The following is a 24,882-nucleotide window of genomic DNA, read 5'->3' as shown; positions in this document are numbered from 1 at the left end:
CCTATTCTCACTATTAACTAACTTAGCCACTTTTGCCCCAATATACTACTAATTACTGCTTATTAATACTTAGTAAAGTAGTTAAGTTAAGATTAAGTAGTTATATTTAAATATTGATAGCAATTGGGTAGGATTAAGGATGTAGAATAGGTTTTGCAGAATCAGGCATTATTATAAATATTAATAAACAGCCAATATCTCAGTAATATTAATGCTAATAACCAATCAGTTAATAATGAGAATTGGAAATACACAAGAGTGTTACAATTATTCTTATTAACTCATCAACGCATTTAAAGTGAGAAGGATACATAAAAAATGCATTTTAATGTTAAATCCACTATTGTATTATATATAATTGTTCTACAGTCTATACACAGTATTAAGTTCAATTACATCAGAAGTAAATTAAAATTAACAGAAAAATAGAGTAATCCCTTTATTTAATTTTTCAAGGAAAAAGTAATTAAATTACAGTAACTAATTACTTAGTAACTAGTTACACCCAACACTGATTCAAGCTATCACTATAAAGTGCCGTTTGCTGTCCTCATCATAATCACTCCGTCATCATGAATATAATCTAAAATAATGAAATTATGAGGTTTTATTATGAATGCCCAAACATTTACACATGCAAGTTCAATGATAAATCTCTTGAATTATGGTTTTCCCATTTTATACCATTTTTTTGATTGGATGTATGCGATTTTGGCATGTCCCAGACACTGCTCAGCTAACTTTAGTGAGTGTAAAAAGTAAATAAATGACATAAAATTTAAAAACTTTTTAATTATTCTTATTGTCCTCAACAAGTTATTTGATAAAACAAGTAATTTTTATAATTTATATTCATTTTTCATTATAATATTAAGCATTTTGCACGTGTGGCTAAAATTGCTGTCCACCCTGTCATTTTGGGATAAACGCCCCTTAAAGACACTAATGTAGTCAGTGACATCCCGTCCCCCATTTGGTCTTTATTCAGTGGAGGTTAAATTATATAATGCACACACAGTAGGTATCTACACTTATTTTCCCTTATTTTCATCATATTGTGTTTTTAGTTGCCTGGTGTCAAGCTTAAAATGTCCACCCTGTCACTATGAAATATTAATTAACATAAAACTTAGCCGAAAGTCAAAATATGTATTTTAAACCATGCACTTTCAGCTTCAACAGTGAATCACTTAGTTAACCACAACTAAATCATGTGTTCATTTAATGCTAAATTTAGCTAAAAATGTCCACCCTGTCATACATTTTTTACATTGAATTTCCATGACAGGGTGGACATATTGGTGTTTGCTTGCAGTTAATTGATAAAAAGTGCTGGAGCTTGACCAATATGCATTTCTAACAGCCTAAGGTCTCCTTAATACAAAACATATGAAGTTAAATGGAAAATTTCTGATTTTTTGGGGTAAAATTTTGCAGTCTCAACGGTACTTTATAATGATATTAACCATGTGTTCCCTGGGATTGAAACCTTGACCCTTTGTGTTGATAAAGCAATGTTTTACCAACTCATTTCCATTATAGTATAGTATAGTACTGTATATAATTCATGCACTGTAAGTCACTTTGAATATAAGTGCCTGCCAAACGCATTTATGTAAACTTTATTCTGTTTTAACTCCGCTTCCTTAAATTCAAATTACAGTTCTGCATTCTGTTCTGAGTTTCTGTAATTGATTTTGAATTTAAAGGGATTCTCCATTCAATCCCCAATGGTGCCCAAGCCTTGTAGCCAATACACTATTAGACAGCTGTGATCTGTAAAGCCGTTTGTGATAAAGAGGCCAGTCATTGAATCAGACTGGATCAGCAACTCGCTGTCATGATTACAAGCAAGGTCAGTCACCAGAATATCACTTAACACAGCACACTCCATCAGACATACACCAACACCCACAACGCAAATACTGCTGATCCAATAGCAGTACCATAGTTTGACCACACATGATTTAAAAGATTAATGCTAATGCATGTGAAATATGATATACCTCCCTGAACATACAGTACTTCATGATATCACTCATGCAAATACTCTGAGGCTGATTTGATCTGGTGTTGCCAAACACATCCAGACTGGAGCTCCGCCCACTGAACATTAAGAGGGCGGTGATGATGTCACTCGTAAGAGAGGAGGTTGGTGGATGACAAAAGATTTATGTGATAGAGTTTGTGTAGGAGTAATGGACTGACTGGGTGTTGTTTGTTGACTATAACTAACTCTCGTGTGACCAGTGAGATCAGGAATATGTCACTTCTACTAAAACAAAACTATGGTTTATTTTCATAAGAGACATATTGTAACAGATAAATATTAAATTTAACATGTATGCATTTGGCAGACACTTTTTTCCAACCAAAATACAGTGCATATACATTTTTTGTGTTTTTGTTCACTGGACTGAACCCATGATCTTTACATTGCTTGTGCAATGCTTTACCTATTGAGCTACAGGGGAACACATCAGAACCAAACAACCTCTTAACTCCTAAATCCCAATTTAATAAGCCTTTTTACTGTAATAAAAACATTTTTGTTCAAATACTACACACAGTAAGACAATGCAACGTCGACTAAAAACTTCCCTTTGTGCTATCAGAACTTGTTAAGTATCTTTGACAGTAAACTAGTTTGTGTTATCATGTAACTCTCTCTGGGAACAGTTAAATCAATGTTTGCCCGCTGGACGAAACCATTTGTGACGCGGGGGGAATATGATGAGTTGGAAAACATATACATAGAGATTTCCTTAACGCATACCGAATATAACACTTGAATATTGTTTCATTTTAATACATATTATTTACACACGTCCTTTATTTAAATTGAGGTCTAACATGTGTTGTCGTTAGAAAGCACCTGTCACCACCCTTTTGAAGATGGTACAGTCGTAAAGTCGGTTGGCTTCGGCTGGAAGTCGCTCGCAGCAAAAATGCTTCCCAAGCTCAGCCTTCGCGAGCTCGAATTGTGATCGCTTCACCGGGAACAATTTCACAAAGATCACTCGCTAAAAGCCATGCTGAACCGAAGAGGCTGAAGGGAGCGACAGGACCGAAATAATCACTCTTAAAATAGTTTTTGAAGAGAGATCGCGATCAGGATGCCCGTGAAAGGCGGAGGAAGAGTCGCGTATCCGAGTAAAACCGAGAATGTTGTAAGTATTTCTGAGGGAATGTCACTGACAACCACTGGATGCGTTTTAAGTATTTTTATGTTCTTTAGGAGATACAAACGTTAATATATCAGAGGTTTTAGTTAGATGTGTTATCTGTGATAAAGTAATACAAACAAAAGTTGTTAAACAGAGATTAAGTTGAACCAATAGCGTGTCGCGCCGTATTTTAACCTGTTGAGTTTTCCTCAGGTGAGCACCGCTGTATTAGCTACATTTATGTGTTTTGAATGAATATGAAATTATGTTTAAACATGCTTTCCAACACCCACAACAAAATAAGGTCTTGTTGAAAGAAAGGAATTCGTACTTGTTTCACTTTGGAGGTGTGTTGACATGTTTGGCCTGAAAATGCAAAGCAGGAGTTTCAGGACTGGAGTTGTGACATTGGCCTTCGCCCTTGTTTTGAATTGTTTGTTGAAGTATGTCACAGCTGTTATCTTATATTAAAACAAAATCTTTTTAATTCCTGGTTTTGCATAGATTTGAATTGATAGGGCATAAGTTGGCCTTTAACAATAATACTCACAGTATGTGTGTTATATACAGATAAATATGTACATTCATAGTATTTTGATTATGTTTATGCATTTGGCAGATGCTTTTGTGACTTACAGTGCATTCAGTCTATGCATTTTAACAGTATGAGGCGGTTTCCCGGACAGGGATTAGACTAGATCCAGACTAAAATAAATTTAAGATCTGTCCAAACTGAAAACAACTTGCACTGACATCTTAAAATACATCAGTTCCCCATTGTTTTGCCTCAAAATGCACACAAGTAATGTTTTTAGTAAGGCATGTTTTTTAAAACTAGTTATATTTCCTAATTAAACCAAGTCCTAGTGTTGGTTTTAGCTAATCCCTGTCCGGGAAACCACCCCATGTGTGTTCCATAGGATTCAAACCAATTGCATTTGTGCTGCTAATGCAGTGCTCTGCCAGCTGAGCTACAGGAAAAATATAAAGAAATCAGATGAAAAAGTCACTAAATGCCACCTCCGTCAAAAACTTGGTAATGATAGACCTAATATTTAATACTTTCGCTTCAAATCGTTTATCAGGCCATCCGGAAATACTAATTAGTTGGCAAAATCCATTGAACGCCACAACAATTTTTCAGCAAAGTCCTTTAAGTGCACTGAAGAAGAATTGAATGAACGATGGCACGCACACGTTTTTAACATTGTTAAAGGAGGTTTACCAAATATATTACGATATTGACCGTATGTTTTTTTTTTAATAAAGTACAGTGAGGAAGAGTGATTGGAAATTTTTGCATGCACAGGGTTTTGCAGAAAAAAAAGTCAAATTTATCAAATGCCAATTAATTTACTAAAGTGACATTTGTGAAAATAAGGCATTTCAATTACTGACTAATAACCTTTTAATTGCCATCAAAGTGAAATTGTTCAATCTAAACATAAAAGCCTGAAAAAATAAGCTAATTTACAAGAAGACATATCAGATGCACTTAGAGGGTTGTGCATCTGAGTATGTTTACTTCCATTGTACATATATAACGTAATATGGGCGATTTGAGCACAATCTTATATCACAACGATAGGATTCCATTTATATCATGATAATGATATGCATCACAGTACAACTTTTAGTATTAAAAAATATTATAAAAAGTAGTCCAAAATCTCTATTGGTTGACATATTTTTACCGGTTTCTCATACCTACCAGTTTATCGACCACCCCTATGTTATATATAGAACTAGTTTGTAAAATTTGAGTATATATTTTTTTCAGAAATCCTGTTTATCCAGTTATATAAATTGTGATGTTAAACTTAGATAGAGATAAATTACATATTTTAACTGAAAATAGTAGGGGTGTAACGGTACGCAAAAATTACGGTTCGGTGCGAACCCCGGTTTTGAAGCCACGGTTCGGTTCATTTTCGGTACAGTAAGGGAGAAATGCAAACATTAAACTGCAGGTTGTTTATTACTATAAACTTTTTTTTACAATTTGTTTACACTTTTTTAAACACTTTTTATTAAAATATAACATATAAAATATATATAAAATGAAAAAATAATAAATAAAATACTACTGCAAAGTTCTTTTTTACATTATTTTATAACAGAAGGTAACTCTTTTCTTAACCTTCTCTTAAACTTTTTCTACTAAAACCTTGAACTAACAAATTCAATTCCTGAATACATTTATGAACTATTAGCCTACATTTTTGCCACCAAAAATTTTCTGTTTTGATTTATTTTGGATTGTTTAACTCACAGAATTGAATTGGCTATGTACCATCTCTGTATAAAAATAATATTACTGCTTTATGTGTAACTGCATAGCAAGCAACATGATGATATACTTATTATACACTCATTTTGAGATTAGTGAGTTGCATACCTAGCCATCTTTGATCTTTTGCATGTTTCTCCTAATCTTTGCTTGTGTCGTCAATGTAAGCTGTAACGAACCCCTCCGCAGCTGAGTGACAGCTGAGTACAAACAAGCTCTTCTCTGTCCCGACCAGCTGATCGCATTGGCACAATGATATGATTGACGTGATGTGCAGATGAAAAATCTGATCACGCATTCCTTATTCTCGCTGTCACAGAAAGCGCGTCTCATGAATGCGTAGCAACGAAAGACGTGCATCCTCTCACGCATTGAAAGAACAAAGCAGCGCGTTGACACGCGTTTAACATGCGCTTTTAGATACGACACGTAAACGTTTACATTAATAATCAAACGGATATACAACTAAGTAAATAAAAATCTTTCTGCGGGCCGAATTATGTTATATGTTTGACAGAAGACTTGCGCTGAACGCGGAGACTTCCGCCACTTAATATGTTCGTGCGGAAACGCACGTATTATGTTCCGCACAGGCGCACACAAAATGCATTCGGCCTTTCGGTGCACGTGTGGACCGTGCCGAAAGCCCTGAACCGAAACGGTCCGGTTCGAATACACGTACCGTTACACCCCTAGAAAATAGCTATCATATATAGGGGTGTAATGGTACGCAAAAATCACGGTTCGGTGCGTACCTCGGTTTTGATGCCACGGTTCGGTTCATTTACAGTACAGTAAGGGGAAAAATGCAAACATTAAACTGCAGGTTGTTTATTACTATAAACTTTTTTTTACAATTTGTTAACACTTTTTTAAACACTTTTTATTAAAATATAATATATAAAATATATATAAAAAAGAATAAATAAAATACTACTGCAAAGTTCTCCACTAAATAACATACTTTTTAACATTATTTTATAACAGTAGGTAACTGTTTTCTTAACCTTCTCTTAAACTTTTTCTACTAAAACCTTGAACTAACAAATTCAGTTCCTGAATACATTTATGAACTATTAGCCTACATTTTTGCCACCAAAAATTTTTTCTGTTTTGACTTATTTTGGATTTTTTTAAGTCACAGTATTGAATTGGCTATGTTCCATCTCTGCATAAAAATAATATTATTGCTCTATGTGTAACTGCATAGCAAGCAACATGATGATATACTTATTATACACTCATATTGAGATGAGTGAGTTGCATACATAGCCATCTTTTATCTTTTGCACGTTTCTCCTAATCTTTGCTTGTATTGTCAATGTAAGCTGTGACTTAAACTAACGAACCCCTCCACACCTGAGGAACAGCTAAGTAAGCCTGGGTTACAGCTCTTCTCTGTCCCGACTGATCGCGTTGTGACAATGATATGATTGACGTGAGGTGCAGATGAAAAATCTGATCACGCATTCCTTATTCTCGCTGTCACAGCAAGCGCGTCTCATGATTGCTTAGCAACGAAAGACGTGCAACCTCTCCCGCACTTTTGAAAGAACAAAACAGCGCGTTGGCACGTGTTTAACACGCGCTTTTAGACGCGACACATAAGCGGCCCCGTAAACGTTTACATCAATAATCAAAAGAATATAAAAAGTCAATAAAAAAAATTCTGTGTGCCGAATTTTGTTATATTTTCGACAGAAGACTTGCGCTGAACGCGGAGACTTCTGCCACTTAATATGTTCGTGTGGAAACGCACACAACAACGTGTTTAACACGCGCTTTTAGACGCGACACGTTAGCGGCCCTGTAAACGTTTACATCAATAATCAAACGAATATAAAAAGTAAATAAAAAAAATTCTGTGGGCCGAATTTTGTTATATTTTCGACAGAAGACTTGCGCTGAACGCGGAGACTTCCGCCACTTAATATGTTCGTGTGGAAACGCACACAACATATTATGTTCCACACTCATAAAAATGAAATGTTGGATTTACTTAAAAATATTTTGTCAACAGGTTCCACATAATTTGTTAAGTAAACTCAACGAACAATAATTAAGTTCATTTAACAAAAGAATATTAAGTAAACTTAACAAACAACAGTTGAGTTGATTGTACATAAAAAATTTAATTAATGATGACAAAAATTTGAATAATGCCATTTTATAAACTCCACCCCTTTTATCTAATAACTCCTTAACACTGAATCAATCAATCAATCAATCAATCAATCAATCATAGTGCAGCTGCTTAATACAACTAATCATATAAGCCTCTTAATTATAACTTATCAAGTACATCACAAATATATTTGAAATGAAATGTTACATTTCAAACCATTAATTTGTTTGTTTTTGTTCTAGTAATATATCAGAACAAGTTAATTCACTCATAGTTGGCCACAGGTACCTATCTAATGGTGCTACACTTCTGCAAGAGGGTGGCAGAACAACAACAATTACCCATAATACACTGCAACATCATTAGCCAATGAGATGCCAGTCTGTATTGGTTTTATTAATCTGTTAATTTTACACAACACTGTTATGTTGGCTGAACAAATAATTTTTAAGTAAAGCTGACAAGACGCACCTTTTTGTTGAATAAACTCAATTAAATTAAGTTCACGTTTTTAAATTATTTTTTTAAGTAATCACAATATGAAAGGATTAAGTAAAACGGACAAAGGCGAAAGTTCATTTTTTTGAGTGCACCTATGTTTCGCACACAAAAGATTGCATTCGGCCATTTGGTGCACATGTGCACCATGCCGAAAGATACATTGCTTTCTTTCACTGGTACAACTTATCTATTAAAATAACTAAATTGTTACAAAACTGATACAGAACATAAATAGAGTCCAGATCTCCTTGACTTGGTTATAGTGAAACTATGTAGTTTTATCCTGTGCCATATATCTATCCTACATTGAGATGAATTTCTAGACTGCGTTCTCGGGTGTCATCAGCTCAGTTGACTCAGAATGCCACTATGATGCCCAAATATGCTGTCAAAGTAGGTAGCTCACAATGTTTTGTAATACATGTTGCTTTCTGTTGCCTCATCCAAATGGATGGCTGATGATGGCATTTCATTGTGGATGTGTGGTCTCCTCATTTGGCTCCGTATGTTCTGTCTGGTTTGGCTCAGTGGGAAAGCAGCTTATCAGTCCTCATTATTTAGGAGGGCAGAGTCCAGATTCTGATGGCAGGATGAGACGAGCTGTTATAATCACACCCAGAACCAATCTTCTTATCTTCAAGATATTTGAGACTCATGAGTTTCATATTTTTTACTTAACAAAAACTTAGAGACTTAACTATGATTATATTTTTCTTTATGAAATTTCTTATTGTGTTATCTTTATGTTTTTACTTTAAAAACCTCTGGGGGCCGCTTGCTCTACAGACCCCCATGGCCAAGCACGAGGGACTCTTGAATCAGCCCTAATCCACAAGAAGGCTTTTAATTTGGCCAGTTGTTTTTAATCTCTCCCTGGGCAGCTTGGCTTTGGTTTTCTGCTCCAGTCGTACCGTTTAATTAGGACTCTCTGTTTGTGGACTCATATTGTGACATAATAACAGACTCATCCTAAGTGAGGACAAAATAGCATCTAATTCTCGTGTTGTTTGTCTGCAGCATTTTGAAAATATAGGAATTGTTTAGCGGACAATGTTACGTATGCCTGGAGCAGTGCGTGCCTTATCAGCGCTGGTTTATTGCGAATGCTTTGTGTCAGGCACGAGGGCATTTGGTTTACATTCCTTCTGCACAGACTGCTGCTGTGTTCGTTGTACTCAACAGTTTGCTCCACCTGCCCCTCACATTCTCTTTCGAAGAATTAAACAAATTAAGCTATGAGTTTCTGTCAGTAATCTGTTTTGACATTGAAATTACGATCCCAGACTGTGAACGTTGTAATTTATGTCTTCATCTATATGTTTGTGTAGAAATACATTTGTTTTGGAGTAGAAGAGCTTTTGTCTGGCTCATGCAGATGTGGAAGGGTGAATTGTGTTTTTGTTGTTACATTTGATGTAATCATGGTTTGATGTAACATTTTTGATGTTAAAATACAACATACAAGTTGATATAGACATCTATAACAGTGCATTCACACGGGTGTAAGCGTTAACGCTTCTCATTTACTTTGAATGGGTGATGTCATGCGCTTCAGACATGCCTTCCGTCAAGCGTTAACGCTTACGCCCGTGTGAATGTACTGTTAAAGGCAGGGTAGGCAGGAATTATCTAAAAAACTTTTTTACAAGTTTGTCTAAACTGTCTTTATATACAAATGCATAATTAAAATGTAAGTACTCTAAAAAAGAGAGTATAAAACTCGAGTGTCTGTAGACCTCTCACGACTGTGTTAAACACAGTTAATTATTTCCATCCGGGACGAAACAAATGATTAGCTTGCTCAAATATCACTCTCTCTCGCGACCATGGCTCCACCCGTTGCTATGGGATCTGCCCAGACATGCGCACACCCGATTGATTTGAACGTGCACGAGGCAAGAGGAAGAGCAAAAGTACAGCAGAGAAATAGCACTAACAACTCACAGAAACTGCATTCACATCTTACAGTACCTGCATATCCAGTCAGCGAAGGCAAAAAAGGAATAAATGAAGCAATCAAACGAGAGGAAATATCGCGTGGCTTTTCCTCGAGTCGATGATGCGGTAGCGGTATTGTCTGCGGAGTGTAGTCCTCGTCAGAGTCAACAATGCTTTCATCACAGAAACTCTTCCATGCAAAACACTGGCTGAGTGAGTACTAAAAGCCATCCGTTTATAAAAGCCATCTGTTTATATTCCTAGTGATAAAGTTAGGTGTATTATTACATGTGATTGTGACTTGATGTTATTACATGCACCGCGCTCCTTCCTCTCCGCTTGTCTGAGGTAATTCGCGCGTTCATGTGTTTTGGGGGCGTGGCTTAAGAAGAAACCCAGAAGGGAGGGGGTGGAGTGAATGGAAAAGTTAGCTGTGTTTAAAACAGTGCTGAGAGGTATACAGACACTCGATTTTTATACTCTCTTTTTCAGAGTACTTACATTTTACTTATGTATTGATATATAAAGTCAGTTTAAACAAATTTGTAAAAAAGTTTTTTTAGATAATTCCTGCCTATTCTGCCTTTAAGATGGTTAGTTCTAGGGATTCACCGAATGTTCAGCAAGCGAAAATATTTTGTCCGAAAATCTTTTTCTGACACTTTAAAAGGGGCATATCATTAAAATCTGACTTTCCATGTTTAAAGGTGCAGTGTGTAATTTTTAGAAGGATCTCTTGACAGAAATGCAAAATAATATACAAAACTATATTATCAGGGGTGTATAAAAACCTTTCATAATGAACCGTTATGTGTTTATTACCTTAGAATGAGACCTTTTTATCTACATACAATGAGGGTCCCCTTACATGGAGCCATTTTGTGCCGCCATTTTTCTACAGAAGCCCTTGACGGACAATTTTTTTTTACTAAGTTGTTTCCGACGATTACATGTTTGTCTGGTGCCGGCTACCGTAGCTTCTCTATGTGTTTCAAAAGTGAGGGGTGAGCAGTGGACTAAGCCGTTGGTTGCAATTCGCAACCTCACCACTAGATGCCACTAAAATTTACACACTGCACCTTAAAAGGTGCTCTAAGTGAATTCACACGTTTTATACCATAAAACATTTTTTGTTACATACAGCAAACATCTCCTCACTATCTGCTTGCTGCCTGTCCGATGATCAAACTGTAAAAAAAGCGATCTCTGTAGACAGCCTAGGCTCCACAAACTGCAATAAAAACAAAGTGGCCAAACCTAGTCCCAGAAACGATAACAAAGTGTTCCAGCCAATTAACGACAACTGGCCAAATTAAAAGCCTTCTTGTGGATTAGGGCTGATTCAAGAGTCCCTCGTGCTTGGTCATGGGGGCCTGTAGAGCAAGCGGCCCCCAGAGGCTTTTAAAGTAAAAACATAAAGATAATACAATAAGAAATTCTATAAAGAAAAATACAATCATATTTAAGTGAAAAACACATCCAAAAATGGCATATTTTTGCACACACATACAAAGTGGCAATTTTAACATACTATAATAAATTACCTGTGGGATATTTTGAGCTAGAACTTCACATACGTACTCTGGGGAAACAAAATATTTATTTGACATCTTAAAAAAATCTTGTGAAATGTCCCCTTTAATATGCTTCCACACTGCCAACATGTTTGTTGGATTTATAAAGCATGCGCACCTCTCACACTATGCTGGTTGCTATGTGATCGCGTCATCAAAAACTTTATTGTTCACTTATTTGGCCGAACACAAAAATGTTTTGGCCAAATGGTTATGGTTGCTGAAGATTCGGTGCATTCCTACTTGGTTGGGATAGTAACTGTCAAAACATCAGTGTGTTTGTATGAGTATCCTGACCAGCCCGACATAACAACGTTTGCTCAACTATTGGTGGAAAATTAACACACTTTATCGTTAACAGTTCAGCCAAAAATATTTTTTTCTGTCTATATGTAAACGCAGGATACTGCTTGTCAGCACTGTTGTAAATCACAGAACAATTTTAACCTCTGCGGGGGACAATTTTAACTTTTGCCTTTCTCATCAGGGAGCCTTTCCTGTACATGAGTGTTTACCAGTAGTCCGGTTCATTCTAGCGGTTTGATCTCAGCATTTATGTCAAAATCATCTCAGATCAGTTCTCATGTACTGTGACTTCCTGTCTTCTCATTAGTTTGTGACATAGCAATCCAGATTTAGTTTAAAGGACAAGAATGAGCACAGTTTTCTTTCAGATTAACTTGTTAGACAAGAACTTTTGACTTTCCCGAAGTTGTTATTTCCTCTCTGGCCATAAGAAATAAGATTTGCCTTATCTAGACGCATACAGGATGAGAACAGTTTACAGTTAGCTTCCTTTGGTGGCCAGCTTTCCATCTTGAAATGTACCACACCCCTAAAGATCACTCGCCCAGTGCACAAAGAAGGATTTCGGAGAAAACTCATTACATCGCTCTGACCCTACATCTCTCTAAACATAATCACCAGTTGATGACAGAAATTTCTGGGAAGAGCATCTATCTTGTCCATCATATCTGACATGAGTCATGCATTGTGGATACATTGAACATGGAGTGATTCCTCTAATTCATTTTTTAAATCTCGTCTTTAAGGGTTTCAGCAGTTTGGGGTGTAAACCGAATTATGTTTTTTTTAAATTTATCTTTAAATTAATTTTAGTTTAAGGCACACTTATCAATTTCGTTTAAGGTTTGTGCAATTACTTAGCAATGAAAAGTTGCTTTTTTAGCTGGAGGGCTAATTTGTTTTTACAACACCACAATTGCTGTAAACTATTTAGATTTCCCTGGAGAATAGATTTCATTAGTAAACAGAAGACTGATGGTACATAATGTTTTAAAAAAACAAATCACCCATTACTCTAGAGTATAATTATTTTCTTTTAGTTGTTTATTTGCATTCTGTGACAGTTTAGTTATGTTTTTGTAAATAAAATGGTAGCTACACTACTAGTAGCACACACAACAATGTACTGTATGCCAAAGTAATCTTTACACATAAGAACCACAACTTTATTAACAAAAATATTTTAAACATTACCAAAAGCTTAAAGGAAAACACCACTGTTTTTTTATATTTTACTATGTTCTTACCTGAACTAGGAATGTCCCGATCCCACTTACTCATATCCGATTCCAATACCAGAATTCCGAATATCAGTCGATACCGATATCTGCCTGATACTATTGTAATTAAATGTGTATAGGGCTTTCTGCTACATCTAGTATCATTTTAAATGTTAAAATTAACCCAGTTTGCGAGTAAGTTACAGTGTTTTTGGGATCTTAAATATCTTTAAATGTGTGTTTGTTCCTTCACATGAAGCTATTGAGTGTATTAAAATACTTATATAGTGCGTAAAACATTTATGGTGCTTTTATAATACGTTGTCCTTTTAAAAGTTTGTCAGTAACAGCACATATCGGAATTGGAACGGTCATGTTGTCGGTCCTCGATCTGATGTCCAATCGAGCCAAAACGCCCGGATCTGCCCCAATACCGATCCAGCATATCTGATCGGGACATCCCTAACCTCAACTTAAATGAATTAATACAGGCCTATCTTTTTTCAATACGTGCACTTTAAATCTTTGTACAGCGCCTTGTAAAAGTGTTAGCATTTAGCCTATAGCCCCATTCATTCCTTAGGATTTAAACAGGGATGAATTTAGAAGCCACCCAACACTTCCATGTTTTCCCTATTTAAGACTGTTACATGAGTAGTTACATGAGTAAGTATGGTGGCACAAAATAAAACTTTTGTTTGTAGCCATAGGAATGAATGGGGCTAGACTAAATGCTAACATGTTTAAGAAGCGCTGTAGAAAAGATTAAAAGTGCATACATTGAAAAAAGATGTATTAAAGGCATGTATTAATTCATCTAAGTTGAGGTAAAAACAGTAAAATTTTGAAAAAATTGTGGTATTTTTCTTTAAATAGAAATGGGGTAAACAGCGTATATGTTTTATATATCTAGACTACACAGTTTCTAAACGGTAGGCAGATTTATAATACTTGTTTGGACACTTGATTAAATAAAATAAAATCATCAATAATATATCCAAAACATATATTTTTTAAATAAATTAAACGGCACTCAAACTTATTTCTATAGATCCAAAATAAATGTATTTGGATGAACCTACTGGAGGCTTTGTCTATTTAAAACAATAATGCTTTAGGAATTACAAACATTTGCACAAATCTAATTATTTACCAATTACAGTGTATAATAAATTGGACCACATACAGAAGTGGGGAGTGGATGAGAATGTAGGGTGCTGGGGGGGCTGAATAAAAGGGTTGTTTATATCAGTGTAGAGACATGGTTAGTGAAAGCCAGGCATTGTTCCCCAATAAATGCTTTGTAGAACAATGAAGTTCTCATTCTGGAGAGATCCTTAGAGGACAAGGATAGTTTAAGTACTGGAAATGCATTACGCCTCCTTACGTGTTATGGAAATAATATGAAGACGATCGAAGATCTGATTTCCACTTGTGTGTGAAAGAAAATTAGGTTAATCTTTCTCCTGGTGCTGTGGAGTGAGGTGTTACTTGAAACATTGGGTACAAGATATTGATGCTTTTTTTGGTTCACATTTTGTGTAGTCTGCTTTTGGTCCACAGTGCTTTTAAATCCTGATTTGAGGCTGTTAAAGTTTGGTAGCATGTAATCGTGGTGTTTATACTGTTCTACATCCTGCAGTTAAAAAAGCTCAGTATGAGAAATATAAAGTGTTTTGATCACTCAGCACTTCAGATGAGAGAAAACAGCCTCATCTTTTATCAGAATAAGCCCGCAAAGAAATATCACTAAGATAGATTGCATTGCACTAAAAATGCTGGTTTCCTATTTTGAGGTTACTTTTATTCAATGCTCTTTTATTCCCACCGGGACTTTACTCAATCATTTGGAAACATCTTGATGTCCATTGAAGGCCCTCATGGAAACACAGAGCACTGAGTTATCGCATGGCCTGAAGGGAGTGCTTATTTCTCAACAGGCAAGTTTGTGTTGTCTGCTGCCAGTTAGGGAGGTTTTTGTTTTCATCATATTACCTTTCAACTCGCCATGGAGAGCCCTGACCTGATTGGCTGAAGCTCTGCAGTGTGGGCTGAGCACTATGCCCTTATTTGTCCCTGAAGGAAGCTCTGGTATTTACTATGCAAAGCATTGTGGGAAGAATCCAGGTGCATTCCTCCTTATGGTTTATTTTTGTTTGTTTTTCATGCAAACCAAAGGAATGTGGATAGATGATCAGCACGGTCAGCACAGCTTAAGAAACATTACGCAGGATGGCTGTTAGGTTTCTGCATCAGGTAACCTCTCCAAGGGCCATAGCGGCTATAAGTTTGCACCTGATACCTGAAGGAAAACCATACACTGGTAATCGGAGCACAGTCTGTCCTATGCGTTGTTGAAGGTGTTGTGAAATAGTGCTTTTTCAGATCTAGGGTTTTAACTGGAAATTATGCATGTTTGCCTGGGCTACACAGTGTTGTGTAGTTTTTGAAGCAGTACTATGTAGGCATCCTAAAATGAAACTGCCCTCAGTTTTGAAGGATGTTTCTTACTTTAAATGGGTTTATTGCTAAGGCATATAATATAGTGCAATATATTTTATTCCTGCTTGTTTGAACTGACCCGGCATGCCTTCGTCAGAGCTTTCATTAGGGTGCAAGTGTCTTGAATCAAGTAGCTAACAATATTATGCATGCAGTGCACATACAAATCAAGATAAGGACTGATCTATCAGACAAAGATCTACTAAATTAACGAATCTGCTAAAGTTTAAGCTGACTGTACAACAAGACTGCATGCATTTATTTACCAAACATAGAGAAGCATAGACAGTCAATATTATGCACAAACACAGTTTTACTTTCCCAGCACAGTCCTCATTTTGTATGCATGCTGTCTTTTTTCAGACAGTGTCGGATGTGTTGGCATGTTGGAATGTGCGAACTCCCTGTGAATACAAAGATTAAATCCTAGTTAATTGTCTCAGTAATACATTGCTGCTTAAAATCAATAAAATCACATAGTGCACTGACCCAGTTATACACAAACAAAGCAATCTCAGTGATACAGAGTGTTTTAGTTTACTTTTGAAATGGTTGTGTAAAAAACAAAACACATTCTGTTTGTTTTGAAGGTCCAAAAATATCAAAAATTATGACTTTATTCAGCATTGTCTTCTCTTGCACGTCTGTTGCGAAGCACATGTGCGAGACTAAAGTCACGTGACTGCAGTGACGTGGACGACATGTTATCCTCAGACATGTTTGCAAAGTTGTTTTTTTTTAACTCTCAGAGTGCGTCTCCCTCAGACTGTAAACGAAGCCCGGGCGCACAAAAAAAACAGCTGGGGCGCACCAGATAACACGTCAGCGACGTCACTGCAGTCACGTGACTTTAGTCTCATGCACAGTTTAAAGAACAGCGATGTAAATATGCTCATAGACATTTCTAGGAAAACCGTTTCTAATGGTACTTCTTCTGTGGCACAAATGGAGTTTCTGCACGAGAGTGCCCTCTGGCTTTTGGATGTGGCGGCATTTCACCGTAATAAAAACTTGTCATTGGCAGGGAAGCGTTTTCTCTTAATTTACGAGATAACTCATCAATGGCAGGGAAAGAAGTAAAGCACATTTTTTTTGTATGAATTCTATTAGAAATAATCGTAAATAGATGATTTAGACCAAATGTTGAAGGGGTTCAATAATTAATTTTTAAGTCTAAATGTGTTTACTAGAAAAACAAAAAAACTAATTTAGACCTGAAAATTCATAAAAGTTGTGTACAACTTATCGTGTTGGACAAAACGTATAAGTGTCAAATTTTTGTTCAACACAGAGATTGTGTTTTAATCCAAAAGTCTATGGGAAAAATTAATAGGCTTTTTAGAGAGGGAAACACTGTTCTGCTAACTTCCGGAGTTGGTCTTCAAAAATATTTTTCTTTCTTTATTATGAAGACAGATACTAATATATTTGGCAACCAGTGTTGGGGAAAGTTACTTTTTAAAGTGATGCATTACAATATTAAGTAACTTCCCAAAAAAAGTAACTATTTACGTTACTTAGTTACTTTTCATGGAAAGTAATACTTGCGTTACTTTTAAGTTACTTTTTCTTACTTGGCTGAGGCTTGATCTCTTTCAGGCCTTGCAGGTGTTTTTTTATGAAGTTCTGCATTCAGAAATTGCATTTTCCATTACAAAAATGTCAAGCTCTGGCCTTCCATCTCTGTTTCTGACTCAAATTGGCTAGCACATAGAGTGTTTAATTCTACAGCACTACGTTTAGTTTAATTCAGTACATAATTTTTTTATCAAATTAATTAAACTGAAAAGTAACTTGCATTCCTTTTTTTAAAAAGTAACTCAAATATTAATGTGTACTTTTAAAAAGTAATGCGTTACTTTACTCGTTACTTCAGAAAAGTAATATTTTTACGTAATGCATGTTACTTGTAATGCGTTACCCCCACTACCTCTGGTAGTGTACTTCTAATGTACATGTGGAGTATAGTCATGTCATAAGGAAGGGGTTCAATTATGGTACATTTACACGGGGCGAAAACGTTAACGCTTGACCGAAGGCTTGGCTGAAGCGTGGCCAACAGCCAATCACAGTGGCCGCAGCACATGCTCCGGTCTTCCATTAACGTAATTGGCTGGCTCTGTCTATTATTTGCATAAGGCAATCTGATTGGCTGACGCACGCGCTGCCACTTGAAAAGTTGAGAAATGTTCAACTTCTGCCGTGAGCAACGGCACTGACGCGGCGCTGACGGATCCACAATTCAGTTCGGCAATGCATGACGTCACCCATTAAATGTGAATGGGAAGCATTAACGCGTACGCCCCATTAGTCTGTCCTGTATACATGCCTGGGAGCCAATATGTTTGAATAGATGTTTGGGTCGATGTCAAGCATGACCTACTATTTAATTAAGAGGTATTGCAGAACATCCTCTTTTTATCGTCTATGTAGACTACTATTGTTTCACTGCCATTGTTTACAGTAAAAGCATGACCTCTTTCTCACTGCTGCGAGCTATTTTAGAATGAGGCTCCACAAATGATGCATTACTGTAAAACCTAACATAATAAGGTCATCATTTGATAGTTTGTGAATTCAGATCATGGAAAACTAATGGCTGTCCTGGATGTCTCCTCATTAGAGAGGTGTAAAATCACTGTGGCAGAGTAACTGACACCAAGCTCTGGATTTTCATGTGAACATTTCAAGAAAGAAGCTCGGGATCAGAAGGAATGTCAACATATAGCCTACATTTTTTGCCTTTAGACCAGACTTTAGTTTCAACACATTCAGATCTCCTTACAGCATGTTCTTCAGAAATAGAATTGTTGTGATGTTTGTGGGTTCTGAAAATTCAGGGATGTCATAAGAAAGACACGCAGGGTCACATAGATTGTGTCACGAGTAGCCTTCATCTTAGCCCTGACCTGCACTGGAATGCCCTAAAAATACAATCCCTAGCTTCACGCCCCATGCATCTCCGTACCAAATTCTTCACTCTTATATCCCAACGTAGGCATGGGCTTGTCGGGCATATACCCAGCCTATGCGGCCAAAGTTCAGAGCTATTTATACAACGTCTGATTGGTTACTGGAGATCGTTTTTTAAATAATAGTGATATAATGCATCACTTCCTAGAATGCAAGTCTAATTCCTGTAAAGTGGGCGGCTAACAAAGTCAAGCCAGATGTTTTTACAGCTTTGGATGCTAATTTAAGTGACCCTTGGTAAGGTCATGACTGAATGAAAGTAAAACTGAAAATAAACAATCTTTTACCCTGTTTCAGAACTGTTAGTTCTGGCATCTCACATTCGTACCATCACTCCTGCAGGGCACAGTGTGATGTGAACCAGAAGAGATAACCAGTTCTCGTGATAGGCGTTCGTCCCAGTTTCCAGACCTCTCTGTGACGCTTTTGCTTGGATCCTTGTAGGCGCTATGGCCAGGACTCATGACTCTTAGCCCCATTACTAGTTTGATTTTCATCTTAGCAACTTTCATGTTCTTTTGTCAATGACTGCCTCTATCTATTAACATACCTCTGGCTGGATAGTAGGCAATTATCGGCTGTAGTGCCGTTGCTATTCTGAGATGCTAAGTCTGTGTATGTGTATAGCATTTCAACATCCAGAGCCAGAAACGTGGTATCGTTTACATCACATAGCTTAAACGTACTTGGCTAAGTGAGGTGTCATCTCTTTCAGAAGTTTGGGACGGCATTGGTAGCCATCGTATTATATGCAGAAGTAGGCTTTAAAAAATCTGACTCATCTATCATACTGTAGCTGTTTGGATGTGTTGTAATGTCTGATTGCCCCTCATTACCTAAACGTAAGGTCTCGAATCTGTCTGGAGAGGTTCTGTGTGATGTACAGTGGAGTTTGTTTCATCCACACCTCCAAATAAAGTTTCATCCCACACGGTGGATTAAATGTGCCAGCCGCCTCATTCCCTTTTGCCAGATCCTCTAACGGGTGCACTCCGATCTTCTTCATGACTGTCAATTAGATGCGGTCACCACTGTTTCTGTTAAAGACTCATAATTACATGGTATATCGTCAGGCACCGTTCAGCTTCGCTCTGTAGGTTGCAGGCTGTGCGCTGAAGCAGCACAATTTTTTTTTTGAAGATGAAACAGCTCTTCAAATGAGTTGGAACAGAACAGGGTCATCGGATTAAGGAAGCAGGAAGTGGATGTTGACTCGGGTAATGTGCTTGTTGTCTGGGCTTTGAACTCGATATGCTGTTTAATAGATGTGTCATTGTGGATTTAATGTATTACTAGTAAGCTTAAAAGACCTCAGTGTGTTGATATCCTCAAGCATGTTTAGGGTTTGTTTCAAATGTCCTATCTTAGTTAATTCAGTCCCAGTATGATGCAACGTACAGTGTCGACTCTTGTTTAAACTGTTTAAAAGGTTTATACCCATTACTTTTAGCACTTTTGTCTCGCAGTAAGAATGGTCCTGGTGTGTCCTGGCCAGGAGACCTTTGTGAGTTAGACGACACTGAAGATGCAGTTTAATTAAGCAGATCCAAAATCTACACTCTTAGCTTGAATTTCAACAATTTTTTTGGTGCCTTGCAAGCAGATGTATGCTCTTTAGAAAGTGCACATCTAGTTTTACATCAATTTTTTATGTATTATGTTAATGGTCTTAAAGATAGAATGCTGACACTTGAAGTCTAAAGAGTTTCATACGTTGTCAGAAGACGAAGCACTGCTACTTGGGCGGAGTGATTTGCTTCTCGAGTGCTGCGAGCAAATCACTCCACCCAAGTAGCAGTGCTTCGTCTTCTGAGAATATAGTATGTATATTGTTAAAAGATGTCTGTGTCTCATGTGACCTTGTTAGTTGTGCACAGTGTGACTATACAACTCACAACACGTAAATTGTGAATGTTCTCGTTATTTTGTCTCTTATTGGGAGCGGTTTGCTAGCTGGAGCCATGCATTTCCAGTCTCTGTGCTAAACTAAGCTAGCAGTGGCTGCGTCAGACATAGTTACAGCACGCACGGAGATGAGAAAGGTATGTATGGACTTATCTAACTGTGGGGGGATATGGTGAATAAGCTAAATTTCCAAAATGTGGGCATGTTCCTTTAAGGCGGTAGGGTTCCCCAGCTTAGGCGGGCCACCCGAAATGCAAAGTGCTGCGGGAAACCCTGAAATTTCTTAGGTTCTTTAAACAGCTAAGAGGAATATGGCTGTGGGTCATGGTTGACAGTAGGATTGTATAAAGGGTCATACATTTTTAAAAGGGAATTGGTCTAATTCAATGACCAAATCATGCAAAGAAGGCTACATGGGTTATATAGGCAATGTAGTTACTTAATAATTATGAAAAATTACAATAACTTTGTGTGCACAATATGGCCAGGAATGTGCATTAAAGAGCACCTATTACAATGCTAACAAACTGTTATTTTGTGTATTTGTATTATGCAATGTGTTGGTTAACTCTTTCACTGCCAGCGTTTTAAAAAAAAGTTGCCATCCAGCGCCAGCGTTTTTCATGATTTTCACAAAAGTTTAATGACTTCCAGAAAATGTTATTCTTTAAATATATAAACATACAATATACCAAATGAAAAAACAGACCCTCTGCCTTCAAAAAAAAAAGTTTCATCCTACCTTCAGTAGTTCTTTTGTAATCAGCTTTTGAATATGGGTAGGTTTCTGCAAAAACACCACATTTTGAGCAAAAAGCAGAGATAATTCAATTTTTGTGACGGACTTTTCATAGAGATCCAATTCAGAGCGATCTTTAAAACAGACACGGACATGCAGTCGCTTGCCATAGGGCAATACTTCCGAGTTTAAAAAGTTGCGGAAGGGCGCCACCTGGTGGATTATAGCGGTATTGCGGAAAGCCGGAAATACTCGTCATTGGCAGGGAAGCGTTTTCTCTTGATTGACGAGATATCTCGTCAATGGCGCCGAAAGAGTTAAAGGCGGGGTGCAAGATCTCTGAAAGCCAATGTTGATATTAGAAATCACCTAAACAAACACGCCCCTACCCCAATAGAATCTGGACCCTCTTTTGATAGACCCGCCCAACACATACGCAACCCACGCAATGTCGTCAGTTAGTAGACACGCCCCCTTACTGCTGATTGGCTACAAGTTTGTTTTGGTACTCGGCGACTCAATTTTCAAAAGTGTTTTTCAAAAATCCTGCCCCCCGCCTTAAAAATTTTTTTTTTTCACATACCATACATTAATGTTGCTCCTCTAAGCCCTGCCTCCCTGTAACGCATGGATTTTTTTATAAAGCTCATCGTTCTGAACAATCGCACTGGGGCATGGTTTGGTTTGGATAATGTGAATGTGCCTCTTGTCCCAGACTAAAATGCATGTTTGAGCTTTAAAAACACCTTGCACTGACTTATCCTATATATCAGTGCCATTGTTTTGTATCAAGATGCATACCAGTATTGATTTTTGTAAGGTATATTTGTAAAAACGACTTAAATGTCCTAATATAACTAGTCCTGGATTAATCAAAACCCTGTCTGGGAAACTGCCCCTGTATTACATAAATTGTCACACTGCAAATGTTAGTATGCATCGTATAGCTTATTTATTTAAGATTGTGATGCCAACATGGGATGTATCTGTTATTTAAAGAAAAATGTGCATTAAAATGGAATTGTTATATTAGTACGGGAACATATGGAGCAGTGTTTCCTCTAGGATTTTTTTCAGCTGTGGCGGCAAGGGGGCGCCCATGATGATTATAAATGTACATTATTTTTTTTAAAAGTAGAATATAGGCTACAGTAAACTAACATGTATTTTTTATCATTTTCATGCTGTCATTTACTTTTCCTTATATTTATAGCATATTGCTTTTCTATGTTTGATCTAAAATGTATTTTCTTAAAAAACGTTACATAGCTACGTACGTAGTTCGGATATTTCATTGAAGTTTTAATGTAGTGTGCATTGCAAGTTGTGCTCGTGTTTAGCGTTACAGAGCTGTTGCAAACTCACGCACAGTCCTGTTTGATAATCCGCACCACTGTGATTGACCGAACATCCATCAGCAGCAATTTTATTTCACACCCGGACCATTTGATAAAGACCCCGAGCCGGTCACACCGCAAATCGCGCAGTTGAATAGAAACCTTTAACGGTCTTCAGACAGATCTTAAACACAAAGCACGGGGACATTTAAAAACGAGTTGAATTTTGGTCTTGGATGTTAGACCCGCATTTTACTCTTGTCTATTAAGTCCCGACCTGCATCTACAACGCAAATGACACGCGAATTGTCTATTATTACACCCGTTAGATCAAATATTATGCGGTTCACCCGCGGGTACCCCGACCGTGCTGTTTCGTCTGAAAACATAAAACAGTCTCACCGTCTGCCTCTATTACCAACGTTCTTCTCTTCCACGGGAATAATGTAACTTTCCTTACAAACAGATTTGACTATTAATGTTTTGCAGTCGCATATAAGTAGTATTCAGTATTTAGCCTTTTGTTTTTGGACAAATATCATATAATTTAATGTGAAACTTTGTGAGTGTCGATCTAAAGCACAGAAGATTGATTGACAGCTGAGCGGTCAGCAGCGCGCTACTGCGCTTATAGCCTATATTCTGAATAACTAATGACCAGATAAGTTGATAATATGAGTACAGTGATTCCAAATGAATGTCCAAAAAACTCGTAATATGTTAAATCGAAAGTTTAATAATGTCTTTTCTCGCAGCCCTGCGCTGCGTCCGTGTATATGCGCCGGTGAACATCAAATGCGTGATGACTTGCACCTTAAATTACCCTAAATTTATAGTCATAAAGATAAAAGTAAAACAATATTCGAAACTTCAAATTATGTATTTTTATTTGTGTAAACTCAAAATAAGGAGAAAACATTGTGCTTATTTAAAATCATTAAAAACATGACGTGCTTTCTGCTGCTTTGGTCAGCGCGTCAAAAAAAAAAAAAACAGAAACTCAAATACGTTTTTATTCGTTTTGTCAATTTAATTATTATTTAAGTGTAACATATTTCGTATAGGCTTATTTATTTTATTATTATTTCTCAAAACAGAGACGTAGCCTAATCATCCTCTGTTGATTTAAATCTATTTGTTCATTAAACTAAACCCATGGAAGAAATTATGATACTTTAGGAGATTTATTTATAAATGAGTTAACAACGCGAATCCAGAAAGGAATTTATTTCTAAGACAGCCAGTCTGGCAGGGCGGACATTTCTGTAGCTTTTTTGCGAGCTGCCGCCGTGGGTTTTGTCTAGAAGGGATACAGCAAATGCCGAAAAGTTAAGGATTAGATTTGGAGGTAGGAATTATTAGGATGAAAACAGCGGCTCTGGCTAAATGAGATACAAATACATCCTACAATCGTGTGAAATTTTGTGTTTAGAGTTGGGTTTGGTTGAAGGATTAGGATAAAACAGTGCTCATCCAGCGAGATTTCGTTTCCTGTATCCCTTCTATCCACAACCGCAGGCGTGGCGGGGATATTTTAGGCATGGCGGGCCGCCACGGTAGAATGTATATAGCGGAAACACTGTGGAGAGTGACTGAAATTCAAGGAGACTCTTAATCATGTGTTAAACAGTCAGTGCACAGCCTCAGCTAAAATGCTTTGAATTCACAGTGGAACGCTGGTTTCTTTCAGGATATTAGAAGACTCTGAATAAGCAGAGAGCTTGTGTAGTGTGTATTAGGGATGCATATCAATTAATCGCGATTAATCTATAGCAGAATAAAAGTTCCCGTTTACATCATATATGTGTGTGAACTGTGCATAATAATTATGTATATATAAATATGCACACATGCATGTATAATTTTAAGAAAAAAATATATTTATATATTAAGTATTTATATTTATATATAATATAAATTATACATAAATATACAAATGTATATACACATGTAAACATTGCTTAAATATATACATGCATGTGTGTGCATTTAACTATACAAAGTTATTATACACAGTACACACACATGTTTACATATGATGTAAACAAAAACATTTATTCTGCTATAGATTAATCACGATTAATTGATATGCATCCCTAGTGTGTATGAATTGCATTGTGGGATTGTGAAGGGGTGTTTATTCATGCACAGATCTATTTAGTTAAAGATGATTTCTTTAGAATAAACAAATGAAAAGGCCTAATATTCCTGACAGATATAGACATGGGTCAATAAAGGTAATTTTGTGTGTTTAGGTTGGACCATTGGGTTGGCTTGGCTGGTAGCTCTTTGGGAATGGGGTGTT

The 24,882-nt window shown here is 36.8% G+C and overlaps 1 protein-coding gene across 3 annotated transcripts in view; it reads left to right on the top strand.

Moving 5' to 3' along the window:
• tjp2b (tight junction protein 2b (zona occludens 2)) overlaps positions 1–24,882 on the top strand; it is an 81,253-nt gene that overhangs the window by 3,665 nt on the left and 52,706 nt on the right. Inside the window, exon 1 of one of the 3 annotated variants that reach the window (XM_073868080.1) lies at positions 2,898–3,170. The exons of 1 other annotated variant lie outside the window; for it this stretch is intronic. In XM_073868080.1, the coding sequence (XP_073724181.1) occupies positions 3,117–3,170 (54 nt within the window). In that variant the 5' untranslated portion in view covers positions 2,898–3,116. Of the gene's footprint in view, positions 1–2,897; positions 3,171–15,338; positions 15,378–24,882 lie in introns of those variants that run through there. One more of the 3 variants, XM_073868081.1, reaches the window with a different exon arrangement.

This window comes from Misgurnus anguillicaudatus, chromosome 5 (assembly GCF_027580225.2).
Source record: "Misgurnus anguillicaudatus chromosome 5, ASM2758022v2, whole genome shotgun sequence".
Classification (NCBI taxonomy): Eukaryota; Metazoa; Chordata; class Actinopteri; order Cypriniformes; family Cobitidae; genus Misgurnus; species Misgurnus anguillicaudatus.
Note: the sequence above shows the minus strand (reverse complement) of the source record. Positions and strands in the feature narration are given on the sequence as shown.